This window comes from Mya arenaria, chromosome 3, assembly GCF_026914265.1.
Source record: "Mya arenaria isolate MELC-2E11 chromosome 3, ASM2691426v1".
Taxonomy (NCBI): Eukaryota; Metazoa; Mollusca; class Bivalvia; order Myida; family Myidae; genus Mya; species Mya arenaria.
In genome coordinates, this window is record NC_069124.1 from 51,830,656 (window position 1) to 51,846,270 (window position 15,615).

Below are 15,615 nucleotides of genomic sequence, written 5' to 3' on the forward strand. Positions count from 1 at the left end.
AAGTTTTTGCTAATTTCGGATACTGGTGAAAATTTAATTCACACGCATGTTAAGCAATATAAAGAAAATATAACACTCAGGTAATTGATAGAACAATTGGACAAGAGAAGACAACTACATACCGACTGTTTTCTCTCTCCTTTGCTTGTCGAAGTTGTCGTTCTTTGTTCAGTTCGGTCTCCGCGTTTTCTATTTTTGCCTTCCATTCGTCAGATGGCGCCCTGAAACCCAGCCAAGTTTTCAATCAACGTTCATCAAGTTATATGCTCATAAAATCGAAATAAAATATAAACATGTTTGAGTTCACTTTGCGATAAATAACCGGGTATCGTGTTACAGTCGTTAGTAAATACTGGTTTGCTTTTTTGTGTGAATGGGAAATTTTTCCAATAACGGAATGATATGTCAGTTTAAATAATTACTGCATGGTATGCGCTGTCTTCTTAATTACTACATGTGTTTGCTTAAATCTTCATTATGCAGATTGTCAAGATATATCAGAATATACACTTATATTTAAATAGTACAGTCAAATTAATGCACAAAAATTTATGTACATTTAACAATTCATTTGTCTGAAATTGCTGTGATGAAGAAAATGCCTGATATACTTTGTTTCAAATATATTAATTGTTATATAAGAGGAAATTAATCTAGCGACCTGCTTATTTTTTTTTTTGATTTTATTTATTTGCCCGATGTAACACATCACATAAAAGAATCCAACCATATGGCGCAAATTTCTTCCTACAGGAAACTAAAGTGACATATTTAATTATATTTTTATTGACATTCATGTATTGCCATCATAAAATGCAACGCCCACATAGCAGTAGTTTAATCATGATAAATACTGTTAAGCATATTATTTAAACACCAAGTAATGCTGTTAGTAATACTAATGAGTACATCAATACAATATTGCATTTAAGAATTATAGTTTGTATCTTTTATCAGAACACGCTAAACATAATTTATCATCATTATTTAACAGTTAGTTTCATGTGCTACACTACTTCGTCATCTTTTGTGATGACGTTTTAGTGTGTCACATATAAGTCATTTTTCATTTATGAAATATAGTTTATTTGCAATAGTTCATGTATAACACAAATACTTTTTAATTGAAAAATAATATTTTTGCAGGCGTTTCCAAATGCTCTACAATCCGTCCCAGCTCCCTCCCTTGTATGCAATAACAACGGGCTCGGGCGAGTACCTTGTCGGACTCCGGGGAATGTGACTCTCCTTTCTGGCTATTTCTAGCTCCTTGCTCGTGAAGTTTAATTTCTGTTCGAGAGAGTCCTTGTCCTTCTTCAATCTGTAAGTGAAATAATTATCGAGGTATGCTAAGACGTTTGACATACACTCAGAATACTTCTTCAACAAGATTTTATTGAAACAAGTGGCACTTTGATATAACTTCAACTCCCCTGTTCTAGTTTGCAATAGACTCGATCGTTCAGACATTGACATAAAAATGACATAATCATCTAATTATGCTTAGACAATTGACATACACTCAGAATACTTCTTCAACAAGATTTTAATGAAACAAGGGGCACTTTGATGTAACTTCAACGCCCTCTTCTAGTTTGCAATAGACTCGATCGTTCAGACATTGACATAAAAATGACATTATCATCTAATTATGCTAAGACAATTGACAAACATCCATGGTTACCTCTAAAACGATTCTATTGAAACAAGTCACACTTCCATGTTACTTCATCTACTCTCTTCTAGTTTGCAATAGACTCGAGTGTTCAGACATTGACTTAAAAATGATATACTCATCTTATTATGGTAAGACAATTGACAAACATACAGCAAACTTCTATTCTCCCACCTCAGATAAATAGATCCAATAATTTAACCATGCTAGAAATTCTTATCTTGCCCACGGGCGAAGATAAAATGCCCGTATGGAACTCCTTTTTTAATGGTCATCACATAATGTAATTACCTCCCTTGTTGAAGACTGCCGTCTGTAGCATCATGGGAATCAGGTCTTGTTGCAATATCACTGCGCGCATATCCATGACAACCACGAATTATCGCATATCCATACGCAATTATTTTCACTAAGCACAAAAGAGTTCCAGCAAAAAAATACATTTTTACTTAATTTTGTTTCACTGAGGTGGGAGAAAAAGCATCTGCCATAGCCGCTCGTGTACGATAGGTTCATCCCGACCCTCGCGCAGGGTGTTTTGCGGAAACTCGGTAAACCTCGTTTTCGCTAAACACCATACGCTCCGGTCGGAATGAACTTATCTTACACTCTCGGCCATGGAAGATACTTATACAACACAATATTATATAAACCAGTAGCACTTCAATGCTACTTCAACTACACGTCTCAAGTTTGCAATCGACTTTATGGTATAAATCTTGTAGACTGTCTGACATTTACTTATTCATGTATTCATACCTGTCTCTGTCCTCTTCTGCTTTGTGTTTTTCTGTCTTAGCTGTTTCCAGTGTCTTGTGTAAAGCTTCCAACTCTTGGCGGAGTTTTTCAAGTGATTCGTTAGCTTCTTTTCTGTTTGCATCTTTGACTTTCTTCACTGCTTCAAGTTCTTGTTCGGCTTTTCGAAGTCTTTCTTCTAATTTACTCTTCTCACTTTCGTTATCTCCTCTGTAAATGGAATTGACTACCTTGTACTAGCGCCAATATAAAATATCAAAAGGAAAACTAGTCTTCGTAAGAAGTGGTTACAAGGGTGTCACATTTAAGTTTGTGTGATTCAATAATGAACACATGTACGTTTTAAATCAAAATGAGCGTGTTTTAATAATTGTGGACAACACTGCCACTTTGAGTAAATATGGTTCTAAAATGCTTACTCTTAAAAAGAACGAATGGTGGAAAATAGAAAAGCTGAATATAAGATAGATGAAAGCAAGGGTAAGAAGCAAGCATTGGTTTGACCATGGACACACTTATGCAGATACGTAGATTGCAATTATTGCGTAAAAGATATGCCTACTTTGGTTTGTGTTGTACGTTAATTTGCAAGTCAAGATCCCCCATTTTACGTTCGACTTCTCTGATATCCTTCGATCTGTAAAATTTACTATTAGTGTGAGTGTATGTTCCTTTGAAGATGATACTTTGGTGTCATTGGTTAGCAGTTAATGTTCTATAATATTCAACACCTTATTAAGAAGTAAAACGATATTTTATATAGGAAAACTCACAACCCAACGACACTTTAACCTTTATGTATATTGCATTTAAGACATTAACACTTGTATACTCGTCGGAATTGTTACTCCGTGTTGCACACCCAACTGGTATAACAAAGAAAGGAAGATAAAATCATAGATAAAACAGCAGAGGTAAACAAGTTTTAATTTGTATGTTGAAATACTTACATCTGTGAAGTAACGCGTACGTCCTCTTCCTTCTTGACCAAACCTTCATCTCTCGCAGACTTAGCTTCCTTAGCTTCTTCTTTAAGAGCATCTACCTTGCTCTTCAAGTCTTTAGCCTCTCTTCGTAACGATGATAATTCTCTATCTTTATTCTTTAGTTCTTTTTGTAAACTCCCGTTCTCTTTTTCGAATTCTGCAATTTTTCTGTGTAAACTTTCTAGCTCATGACTATTGTCAGGTGGTTGTTTTCTGAAGAAAAAAAAAGAACAAGCTATTTATTTAAATGCATACATTACAGCGCCATATCATTAAGAATTAAACATTGGTTTTTCACATTGAGAAGGAATGTGCTCTCAGTAAAACCCTGTGCTGGGTAAGTGTATGGATATGATCGTGTGAAATAATTCATGTCAAGTTATGAGATTGGGTTTTGAGCAGGTAGATAGTTGTCGGTTCACACGAGGTCAGTGTATTATGATGGTTGCTTAACCATATTGATGTCCATCCATCCAAATGTACATGCCCTCAACTCTGAATGTTAGCGACCTAAGTGTCCGAATTTGGGCTTTTGTTATTTAAAGTGATGTTGAAATATGATGATTAAATTACATGCCACGGGTTACAAAATATATATTTTTAAGTTTCAAGTTTCAAGTTTATTCAGTAAACTCATGTCATACATGCATGACAAAATGAGAATTGCAATGAACATATTATACAGTTACACATAAAGAGGCTTTGAAAAATGAACTTCAATCATAATAATAATTATTATAACATCATGGTATAAAGAGGAGTACATTATATTCTATAATTGACTTTTTGAATGATACATTTTATAAATTTACACAACTTTGAAAACATAATACATTCTGGGTTTAATTTCATAACACGTTTAAATGACAATATATTCGGAGTTCTAAAATTACAGTTATCAATTAAACGTCGCCTTTCGTTAGTGAAATAACTACACTCTAACAAATAATGAAATTCATCACCAATACGATTTGAATCACAAAGGTGGCAATTTCTGTCATTTATATTTATATTCGTCAAACTACCTACTTCAATAGGAAAATGATTGTTTCTTGTTCTAAATCGCATAACATAGTTCAATAATTTTGGCGGTGTTTTAACAAGATAGTTTTCAAATTCAAAACGTTCTTTAAACAATCATGTCAGCTACATGATGTAGTCACTGCCAGATCAGACGACAACACATGTATACAGTAATTTAAGTCGGGACCCCGGGGCAAATATCTTCATCAGCAAATGTCATGTTATACGTGTTAACTATGTATGATGTATTGGTTTGCATATTAATATAATTAAAACGGGATGCAAGGTAAGTCATGACCAGACATGATTTAGCATAAATGACAGTTGAAACCGACTCGTCGGCTATTTCCATGTGTTTTTGGAAACAATCACTTTGGTAACCAAACCCAGAATTAATGGATAGTGTTTGCTCGTCATGGGTATGCAGTTGTGTCTTTTTCTTACAGAGCAAGGTTACAGCAAAAGCACCAGTGTAATTGTGTTCCGTTAACACCAAGAGGACTTTAGTGTATATCATTTGAAAGCTTTTGCATATATCATCAGAGTTTAAAATTTATCTTAATAAGAATTTATCTTTATATTTTATGTCGTAGTATAATCCTGTTTTCATAAAAAATGCAGTCGAACACCGTTGGCTCGAACTCACAGGAACCGAGCCTCGAAAAGTTCGAGCAAAGCGATTTCGAGCCAACGAGGTTCGACTATATTCGGTTTCCTTTACATGTAAAATGCCCATTTTGCAACCATTTTGTATAGTTTTAAAACTACATTACGGATGATAAATCGTTTCTTTAAGTCACTACTTGTTTCGTGTGAAGATCATGATAAATGACTTAATGATATGTCTGTTTTATCATCTGTCGCGTTTAGTTTTATCTCGAGTTATTCTCCTGTTTTCGAAAGATATAATAATATGAACATACATGAACTCGTTTGTTTATAACGTTCAGAAACATTCAATTCTCAAAGGCAAAAGTAAACAAGTTAATACCATACTCGTGTTTACGTTTTTATTACATTAATTTAGCACGTTCGATAGTTTTATTTGCACGAACTCGTCAATAAATATTGATCAGCATTGTAAAAAATTAATGAGCATTAGACACCATTGTTTTTTTATTCTATATCTGAGCCTTCGACAGGTGCAGGGTTCAGTTATGAAATTAATATTCCAATATCGCAAAAATAGTAGACTGGCTGCAGGAGGCGCATTTAGCATAATGTTGATAAATAATACATATTCATTATATCGTAGTTGTATAAGACACACAGTTACTCCAACGGTCATACATATTTGATTCTTGATCTTGTATGCGAAAGTAAACAATTAAAGTTGACCAATACAGGTAGATGCAAACAATATATCGCCACCTTAGTGCAAGAACTGAACATCTGTTTCTATTTCTATATGCAGTTATTGAGTTATTGCACTAAGATGACGATATATACATTTTTTTTTTAATTTTAAAGCATTATTAGGTTTAACTCATTTGCCTTTAATAATAAAAACAAAAACATTATTTGTGTATAGAAAATAAATATTACCAATGTCCTTTTTCCAATTAATAGCTACGTGACCAAAAACTCCCCAGTTAAAAAAGCACAAACATATCAAATACTTTTCTATCTGTCCATAAATTATGAGCTTTTTCTGGTTTTGATTATTGGAGTAAAACAAAATAATACGTTGATTTTTTTTCTATTTTGCACCAAACTGTAATGTACCTCTTTAAGAAACACGTAATTTTGAATCCATAGTTCAAAACATACGTTTTCTATATAAATTTTATAGCCACCGAATTGTTGTTTTGTTATTTGATGTTCTGTTATTCTGTCGACCCCATAAGAGAACGAAACACAAGGAATACTTTGCACAAGTGTATGCTTAACTAGTTATTGTTACCACATTTGACGCTGTTTATGTAAGTTGAAGCATTTTGTAAATGAAGTGATAATGATTCTGATACCTTTCCAAGGTAATACAGAGATTGTATTATTATAGAACAGTACATGACAAAACAGAGCGATTATTACCAATTATAAATAGCCAATTTCAAACGGAACGGAAGGGTTGCCAGTCTAAATGACAGGTGGCTGCAGCCCAGGCTCTCTATAAGAGCATAAGCAAATATTCGGTAAACAAAGAGGATTTGTGGATAGGATTGATAATTAATAAATTTTGCAAATCATAGAATGACAATGCTATGGAAGTAATCCATACACATGAAATAAAGTATTGTGCACGTTTACTCTTATTGGGTTCGTGTTCAAATAAAGTAGTAACGTTTAATGGCTTAGCAAGATAAGCCACTTTAAATCACTATTGAGCAAACATTCAGTGTAAAGTGTCCATATTAGGAACATAGACGTACATGTTTATACAATTCGACCATAAATCCATAAAAGTTTAATGTGCAACCTGATTAAAAAGTGGAAAACTGATTCATAAATGCCACGATACGTTCGAACACACACTGGCCATTTTAATTGCATTGTTAGAGGAACAACAAATATCTATTTACACCAAGTCCTTTTATACGTGATTATGGTTACGAAATTGTTTAATTTTGAAAGCAATGTTCATATCAAATATCTTAACGAATTGGGGCAGGCAAAGTGAAGACAATTTAAAAAGACACACATGCGTACGGGCAAATACATTTGAGCCCAATCCTCCTACGCCTCTTTTAACGGGGGGGGGGGGGGGGGGGGGGGCATAAAAATGAGTCTCCCTTTCAAAAATGAAACGTAGCTAATGTCTCGTGCACTTCCACTGCTTTGTGTGAACTTAACAAAGTTTACTTATCGAATTTGTATTAAGGTGGAGAAACACCTTTATTCATATACAAACATAGTACCATAAAAGGTATCGTTGCGGATTAACATACCAAACTATTACAGAACCAATTACCTCTATAATCCCCCGATCACTCCCACATCGGAAGGTCAAAAGTCCTACCCTAAGTTTAACTGCCAGTATAGGATAGTTGAGGGATGTCAGGTAATTCAATAGGAAAGATTTATGGTTAAATCTTATTGAACAAAATATTATCAGAAGAGATATAAGGAAAGATAGGGCTATAGAATATTTTTCTGATTTGTTTTTGTTATGAAGAATAAACACACTCTGATCGCTTGCTGGTATTTAGTGATCCTTTACCATGACATGAAGTATGGAGCGTGACATTGAATAGAAACTATGTCCTTATTTTATTGCATAAAGATCGTGTAAATGTCTCACCGACAAATGTAAACAAATAGGGACGATTTGATACTGTAACATCTGTATTTTCATTTAATGATCCGTAAAATTATATTTTACCATGATGTGTTTATATTATTAAACACGCAACCCAGTCAAATTAAGATTCTGCTGTGTTTGTATACATATATACTATTTTGATATACTGAAATGAGATAATAATATATTCACGACTATAAAACTACAGCAGTTATAACCACATTGATTATATTATACATTACATTAACTTCACTGGTGATTAATCTGAATATCATTATTGCTCATATCGATCTTCATGTACATAACCATGATTGTGTAAAACATGTTGCATGTTTGAATATTTGCACATATGTTGCATGGGCTAGTCGCTTAAAAGCGAAAATAAATCATTGTCTTTGTCTCTAAATGATAATTTTGACATGAAACGGAAAAGCCTGACATTTGCAAGAGACAGGGGGAAACAAAGACTTTGGGCTGATTGTTCAGACCTTTGTTAAAGTTAACAACATTGTTAACCTTGTCGCTGTTAACTTTTAAATCGTTATTATCCTAGAACTAAAATGGAAACACTAGTAATCTGCAATATTTCTTACAAGGTGCGAGGCATCTGTTTCAACTGTACATGTTTTATATAGTGGTATAAGCATGTTACATAATAGTTTATCTGTTAAAGTTAACAACGACACTGTTAACAACTGTAAACCTTAACAAAGTTCTGAACACTCGACCAATTATTACTCAATAATCAAGTACATTCCATTAAGTTACAAACTGATTCGTTATAAGTTATAACTAACCAAACGACAGACAATTTTACAAAGCATTTAAAAAGATTTAAATCCTGTTTACAACTGAAGGATATCAAGTGAATAAACTGAAACCCAACCCTTCAAGAAGGTGTCCAAAACGAAACCTAATTCCTATCTTCAGTCTTCAGTGTTGGTCGTAAAATGTTAACATATGTCATAACTTGGTTGATCGTTACACTTTTAGAGGCGACAATTTTCAAATTATGCAAAACGTGTAACCAGCTGTATCATAAATATCTGAATGTGAGCATTTATGATGTTATCTACAGCGATGAACATGTTCACTTTACAACAGTACAAATGATGTTCGTGATAATGAACTCCTTAAGGCGATTGGAACGAAAGAATGCAAACATTCACCAACTACCAAAGATGTTGTGACATATATTATTGTGACACTACTTTAAATCTCCTTCTAAGGTCCCCCAGTCAAATAATTACTCCTAATTACTGACGGAATATCCATTCTTCGAAGTATTTTTACATTATTTTTTTTTCTAAATAATACAAAACTGTATGTTTATTCAAGTCACTTAATGCAGATTTTATAAATATGTAGGTCACCTCCGTAACATGAAAACATCGAATGAATTTAGTATACTCATGGGGTGATTGTTCAGAACCATGTTAAAGTAAACGACCACGTTAATGTCACCGTAGTTGACCCTGAAATCTTTATTGTTCTGGAAGTTAAATGGATAGGATTGTGATCTGCAGTATTTCTAACAAGATCTGAAACCACTGTTTCAGCTGTGTAATTTTTTAAAAATATATGAGCACGTCATCAAATAATTCACGTCTTAAAGTCAATAACGATGGCGTTATCAACGCTGTTAACTTTAACAAAGTTCTGAACAATCCATCCATAGGGCGTCCTTCTCCAGTAGCAAATCTGGGTGAAAGCGAAACTGTTTTATGTAATGATATGCAGTTTTCTATATTTAGTGTTTCTTGAAAAGGTTTCGCTTTTATCACTCGAACTATTTATTGTACCATCTTTTATATTACCTTTCAAACGGTGGACTCGGATCCCTCTTCTCCTTTTTCGACTTTTTAAGTCCACAGAACGGCATCTTGTATTTTTTTACTTTTGGTTTATTTCAAAACTAAGCATAAGCACTAAGTTATTCCTGTGGTACTTAACTTCCTTGTCCGAGAAACGATATCTCTAACTAAAGACTACAGCAAATGTATTGCTATTTATTTCAAATACTTCAATAATGTATCACTCTGTTTTAAACCTACGCCGGTGATTTTTTGTCGTAATATTCGTCTATATGCTGTCATTAATACGTTCCAAATAACTTCCCTGGCTCATGATTTGCATAGTTGAATGACAACCTTGAAATATGTCTGCATTCAAAAACAAGTTAAGATAAAGAAAGCATGTGTCTACATTAAGCGACCTTCTTTTTCGTATTGAAACACAAATTGAATTCTGATAACGATTTAGTTAACACATTAAACTCCAATGTCGTATATAAATGACCATAAAAATCCAGATTTATGTATGGTTGGTTTAACTTAAGACGATGTTACTAAACTCGTATATTTTTGTTTTAGGTTTAAATGCTATTAAGCAAATATGGTTTGATGTCTGTTAGATATTGTCTTTCATCATTTCGCTACATATTTCGATGTAAACAAGACCAGCCTTGTCTATTTGGATCATCCGTAAAGGTCCCCTACGTTTCTTTGTGTAACAAATGATAACAGCTTTATTATTGATCGTAAAGGTGCCCTTCCAATACGAAGCTCTGATGACAAACGCCGCCCTAAGGGAAACAACTCGTCAGCTGGCGAGAGGCAATCATTACAGGTGTGAATGACGCTGGCGGACGCTCGGGCAGTATACTTTTGAATGTTATCACGATTGTTAACAGTTGTCCGATTGTTTAGAGCATTGTTTAAGTTAACAACGTTGTTAACTGGATCGTTGTTAACTTTTAAATTCTCAATACTCTTACAGTTTCATGAACACACATCTGATCTGTGTTAATTTTTAGAAATATTGAGACAACTAATTCAGCTATGCTAATTTTATTTAAAGATGCACTCTTACTCCCAGATAAGATTTGCCACAATTAGTAATATTGTTTTAATATTCCAAAAAAGGATAAACAAATGTCCAAATCAAGGTTCTTATGAAGGACACCGAGTTTAATTTGAAAGAAATGTGCATAAAACACGATATTTCTACCTTATGAGACCATAGTAGAACATCTCAATCTAGTAAATCTTTTAGCACTCACCAATCATTTAACGTTTTTGCGCTTTCTGCTATTTAATACACGGTTACAATTTTGTTATCAGTAATTAATATTTTCCGTAAATGCAGGATTTCCCGTATATGCATTATTTAGTAAGATTTAAAGGTTTATCAGTCTAAATTGATGTTTGTTATACATGTGTATGTATTGATTTTGAATAAGAGTGTCACTTTAGATTATCAGCACATCATAAAATAGTTCACCCTTAAAGTTAACAACGATGTCCTAACCACGTTGTTAACTTTTACTGAGTTTTGAACAATCGGCCCATTTTTTCGTGAAAGCTCTGTGAAGGTTTTCTTTGTGTACACTATGAATGGTTATTTGTTCGTTTTCTATGCATTTGATAAATAGAATTCAGGACAAATAATCATTACAATATTGTCGTATTTCAATATCTAAAACTATGTTGCGTTTGATTACAAATGATTTTAATAGACAAGCGTCGATTTGAGGTTAAGGTTAAGGTTTGATCATTTTTATCACTATATTTATATTTCTTATATTGCATAATTACAGTTAATTAACTAGAACAGCAAATGCATGTAGTTTTAGAATCAAAGTTTAGTTTACAGGAAGGGAGGCTATTGCAATATACGAATGCTTCGAGTTAGTGAACTTGATTCTTTTTAAAGTAAAGTTATAGAGGGAATAACAAGAAATTGAAGAATCATGTAGGAATGTGATGTTATACATCTTTATTGAAGACAGTAGATAACATTTAACACATCTGCATACCTGCTAGACGCACAGGACAGACGTTGTTATCGTTAAAGGTGTTGAGGTGTGAGTGAATTATGACACAATGGACGATACTTGTTGTCAGTTTTAGGTCATTTTCTAACCTTTTACCATATGATGCCAAAATTACGCGCTCGTAATTGCACTTCAGATTAAACAAGGAATCTACGTAAAAATATTTTCGATTTATTCATTATACTAATGAAAACACCGCAAAAATTCACGTCTCATGCTAAACATGTGCATGGCTCGGAAATAAGAAACTTTATATTGGTACATCGGATTCTTACCCATGTTGGTGATACTCGGGACGCCGGAGTCAGCTCTCCAATTTGAACTTCAAGAGCAGAGTGGATTCGGATTACTAATAATTGATAACAATTTCATAATAAAACTAAGAAACCACTTTTGAAGTTAAGGACTTGATAATACTGTTTTAGGCACCAGGGATGGGCAACACCCAGATTATCCGACCACCGGTGGGTACGTCGATTCTATTTGATATTTTACTTAATTCAGAGTTCTCTTCGGGCTGTTTAAACGTTGGAATGGCAAAGTATTAAAAATATGTCACAAATGCATATAAATCTATATCCGTTTGATTGAAAATGGGCACTGTGCTTTTGTCTAAGTCAACAAAGCTAAAAAAAATCATGCAGCATTAACTTATTGTTTCACCTTCTAATTATATAATCAGTCAAAGAATGGAATCCTATTTGACGTAGGCGTGTGTCTAAAAATATTCTAAAAAAAAGACTGAAATGTATCAAAGATGCAATTCAATTGTCATAGCCACAATGTTTATGTATGTCTCAATATATGAGCTTTAGATTCTTAGTAATTCGAAAAACATACGCTCTTTTTGGAAAAAGTGAAATACCCTGAAACCAGATGACAAAGACCCGATAAAACCTTCCCAGTCGAAGTACGAGTCCGAGAATCATCGAAGAAGAAGATGATGAAGAAGTAGAAGAAAGAAGAAAGAAGAATCGGTGAGGTTTTTCCTTTCCCAGCCTTTCTTCATCTCAGTGGCACAGCCGTTTTCGATCTTTCTCCTTCTATAGCAAAGAAGAAGAAGAAGAAGAAGAAGAAGAAGAAGAAGAAGAAGAAGAAGAAGAAGAAGAAGAAGAAGAAGAAAGAAGAAGAAGAATCGGTGAGGTTTTTCCTTTCCCAGCCTTTCTTCATCTCAGTGGCGCAGCCTTTGTCGATCTTTCTCCTTCTATAGCAAAGAAGAAGAAGAAGAAGAAGAAGAAGAAGAAGAAGAAGAAGAAGAAGAAGAAGAAGAAGAAGAAGAATCGGTGAGGTTTTTCCTTTCCCAGCCTTTCTTCATTTCAGTGGCACAACCGTTTTCGATCTTTCTCCTTCTATAGCAAAGAAGAAGAAGAAGAAGAAGAAGAAGAAGAAGAAGAAGAAGAAGAAGAAGAAGAAGAAGAAGAAGAAGAAGAAGAAGAAGAAAGAAGAAGAAGAATCGGTGAGGTTTTTCCTTTCCCAGCCTTTCTTCATCTCAGTGGCGCAGCCGTTGTCGATCTTTCTCCTTCTATAGCAATTATTAATGAGAGAAATGTACTTTAAAGGGACTAGACACCAGATGGTTAAAAAACGGCAAATACAGTATTCCCTCAAAACAAGCCTAGACTTGTCCATGCGAGCGAGAAGGAGGCCGATAATACATCATTTTACATGATTTAAAGAATAAACGCAACAATCATGTTGCTGTCTCTGAGTTTCCCGGTTTAAAACCAGTGCATAATAGTTTCCCAGTTTAAATCATGTGTGCATGTCTGTTCATGAGTACAGATAAATAAACGGACGCTCTTATAAATATTACTGGGATTTCCGTGGTAGACAACACCAGAACAATTCGAATAGAAAAATGCGCAAAAAATGCGAAAGTGGCTGTTGTGAAACATCAGGAAGATTCATTCAGTTGTACACAACGATGTCAATTATATGTACAATTTTTGACCATTGTTTTTCTTGAAATGGTATCATCTGGTGTCTAGTCCCATTTAATAATTGATTCTTTTCGAAATGAGCCATCATCACTGTGCCTTGCCTTGTCACGCGTAAAACAATGTCTCGGATGATCCTTTGTCATGTGATGCGTAACACATGTGTTTAGCTAGTTGCTCTTTTTATTATTATTTCATTGTGACACTGAATATTCACAGTAAACAGAGAGTATGTTAATTAAAACATCGGATTATTGACAGGGACATTGTAGCAATGAACTTTTTATAAGGAACTGAGATAAAGGCCGAACAGCTTGACAACAATGAGATGCACACAACTTCCCAAAACAACACAGAGATCCCTCGAACTTGAACATATCATTTTCAACAACTCTACAATGATGAAACCATAAGCCGCATTCTAGTAAAGTTACTCTTTCACGCTGAATGTCTTGTAATTACTTAATAACTTTTCCATCATGTTCCTGTTTCGGAATTTTCTTCATAGTTGTGATTTAAATCTTCTAATGAACTTAAAGGGAAAAGAACGCTAATAACTGTCTGCATGTCCCGTGACACATATAAAAGCGTCTGTCCAACAACCAGTGGTATTTATAAGAAAACCAGTGAAAAATGATATTTTAGACATTTGATTCCTACAACTAATATCGACAAGTGCAATAACAAACATATACGGATACATGTTTTTTAATTGTTAACCATGAACTATTCTTTAATATATGCATCCCGTATCATTGAAATGTGCCATCCCAACTAGTCCGAAACCGGAAACGCTATCGACCGAAGTCCGTAACTTTATCGACCGATCCAGAATACAATCGACCGAAAAATGTTACACGACCGACCCAAAGCTGTAACATTATCACACTAAATCCGTAAAAGTATCAATCGAAAATCACCACATAGGATTTTTTGAATGTCGTTACGCTATCGACCGAAACATGTCAAAGTATCGATCGAAAGTCGTAACACTTTTGACCGAAAATCGGAACACTATACACCGTAACCCGTACCACTATCAACCGAAAGCCGTAACAAACAATCTTTCGAAACCCTATTTAACATAACAAGGCGAAAGGGAGTATAATACTGTAAAACCGTAACACTATCACTCTAAACCCGTAACATTATCGACAGAAAGCCGTATTTCTATCAACCGGAAGCCGTAATACTATCGAGTAAAACCCGTATCACTCTCAACCTTTATCCGAAACACTATCGACCGAAAGCCGTAACACCATCGACCTTAATCCGCAACACTGTCGACCGAAAGCCGTAACACGATCGACTGAAAGCCGTAACACCATCGACTGAAAGCCGAAGAACCATCGACCTAAAGCCGTAACATCATCGACCGAAAGCCGTAACAGCATCGACCGAAAGCCATAACACTATCGACCTAATGCCGTAACACCATCGTTATGTTTGAACGCACGAACTATTTTAAAGTGCACCACATAAGCTTTTGCAAATGTCTGTTTTAAATTCTTAATCCTTATTAATATCTTCCGTAATAGAAAACCAGATGATTTTCTAGGTAGAAAAAGTATATATTTCTATGATAAGATTTGTGATCAAAAAGCTTATTTACGTTTTGATGTTTGACTTTCTGGTAATCATCTTTTACATTTTTCCGTTTCATAACCTGTTTTAATCGTATTCAATATGCAAAAGTACCGATGAATCTAAATGGTTATGTTTTAATTAAATATTTGATCTACTTCCATGCATTTACAAAATCTGCTTCATAAACTCGAAAAAACAAAAGGTCAAAAACTTGAACCTCCGACTAGCTTCGGTCTGTTGTATACAAATGTTTAATTCACAATATCATTTTTTTTCGGACGGACGATTTGTTTGTTATGATGTTTTTAAAAACTCATAACACGTTTTCTGAGAAAAAAAGATTAATCAACATATTTTCGATCATTTGAGTGAATAGCGTAAGCATAATAAGAGAGTACATGCCTGTACGCCGAAACTTCTTTGAAAGGCGCTCCCATAATCCATTTTTTAAAAAAAGTGTGTGACCACTTTGTTATAATTACGTCAAATAGTTTTTTTTTTACGTATGCCTGTCTAGTTGATTGATGTTTTTTTTTTCATACGGTCACAATTTCTAACACTGTCTGTGCTATATA

At 34.2% G+C, this 15,615-nt stretch overlaps 1 protein-coding gene across 5 annotated transcripts in view; it reads right to left on the reverse strand.

The window, feature by feature from the left end:
* LOC128227459 (putative uncharacterized protein MYH16) overlaps positions 1-10,184 on the reverse strand; it is a 19,569-nt gene extending 9,385 nt beyond the window's left edge. For 4 of the 5 annotated variants that reach the window (XM_052938025.1, XM_052938023.1, XM_052938022.1 and 1 more), the window contains exons 1-6: positions 9,499-10,184; positions 3,382-3,630; positions 2,994-3,068; positions 2,435-2,641; positions 1,220-1,321; positions 123-221 (exon numbers count right to left, since the gene is read on the reverse strand). In XM_052938025.1, coding sequence (XP_052793985.1) covers positions 123-221; positions 1,220-1,321; positions 2,435-2,641; positions 2,994-3,068; positions 3,382-3,630; positions 9,499-9,563 — 797 coding nt within the window. In that variant the 5' untranslated portion in view covers positions 9,564-10,184. The remainder of the gene's footprint in view (positions 1-122; positions 222-1,219; positions 1,322-2,434; positions 2,642-2,993; positions 3,069-3,381; positions 3,631-9,498) is intronic. The other variant, XM_052938024.1, reaches the window with a different exon arrangement.
* Positions 10,185-15,615: the final 5,431 nt, after the last annotated feature.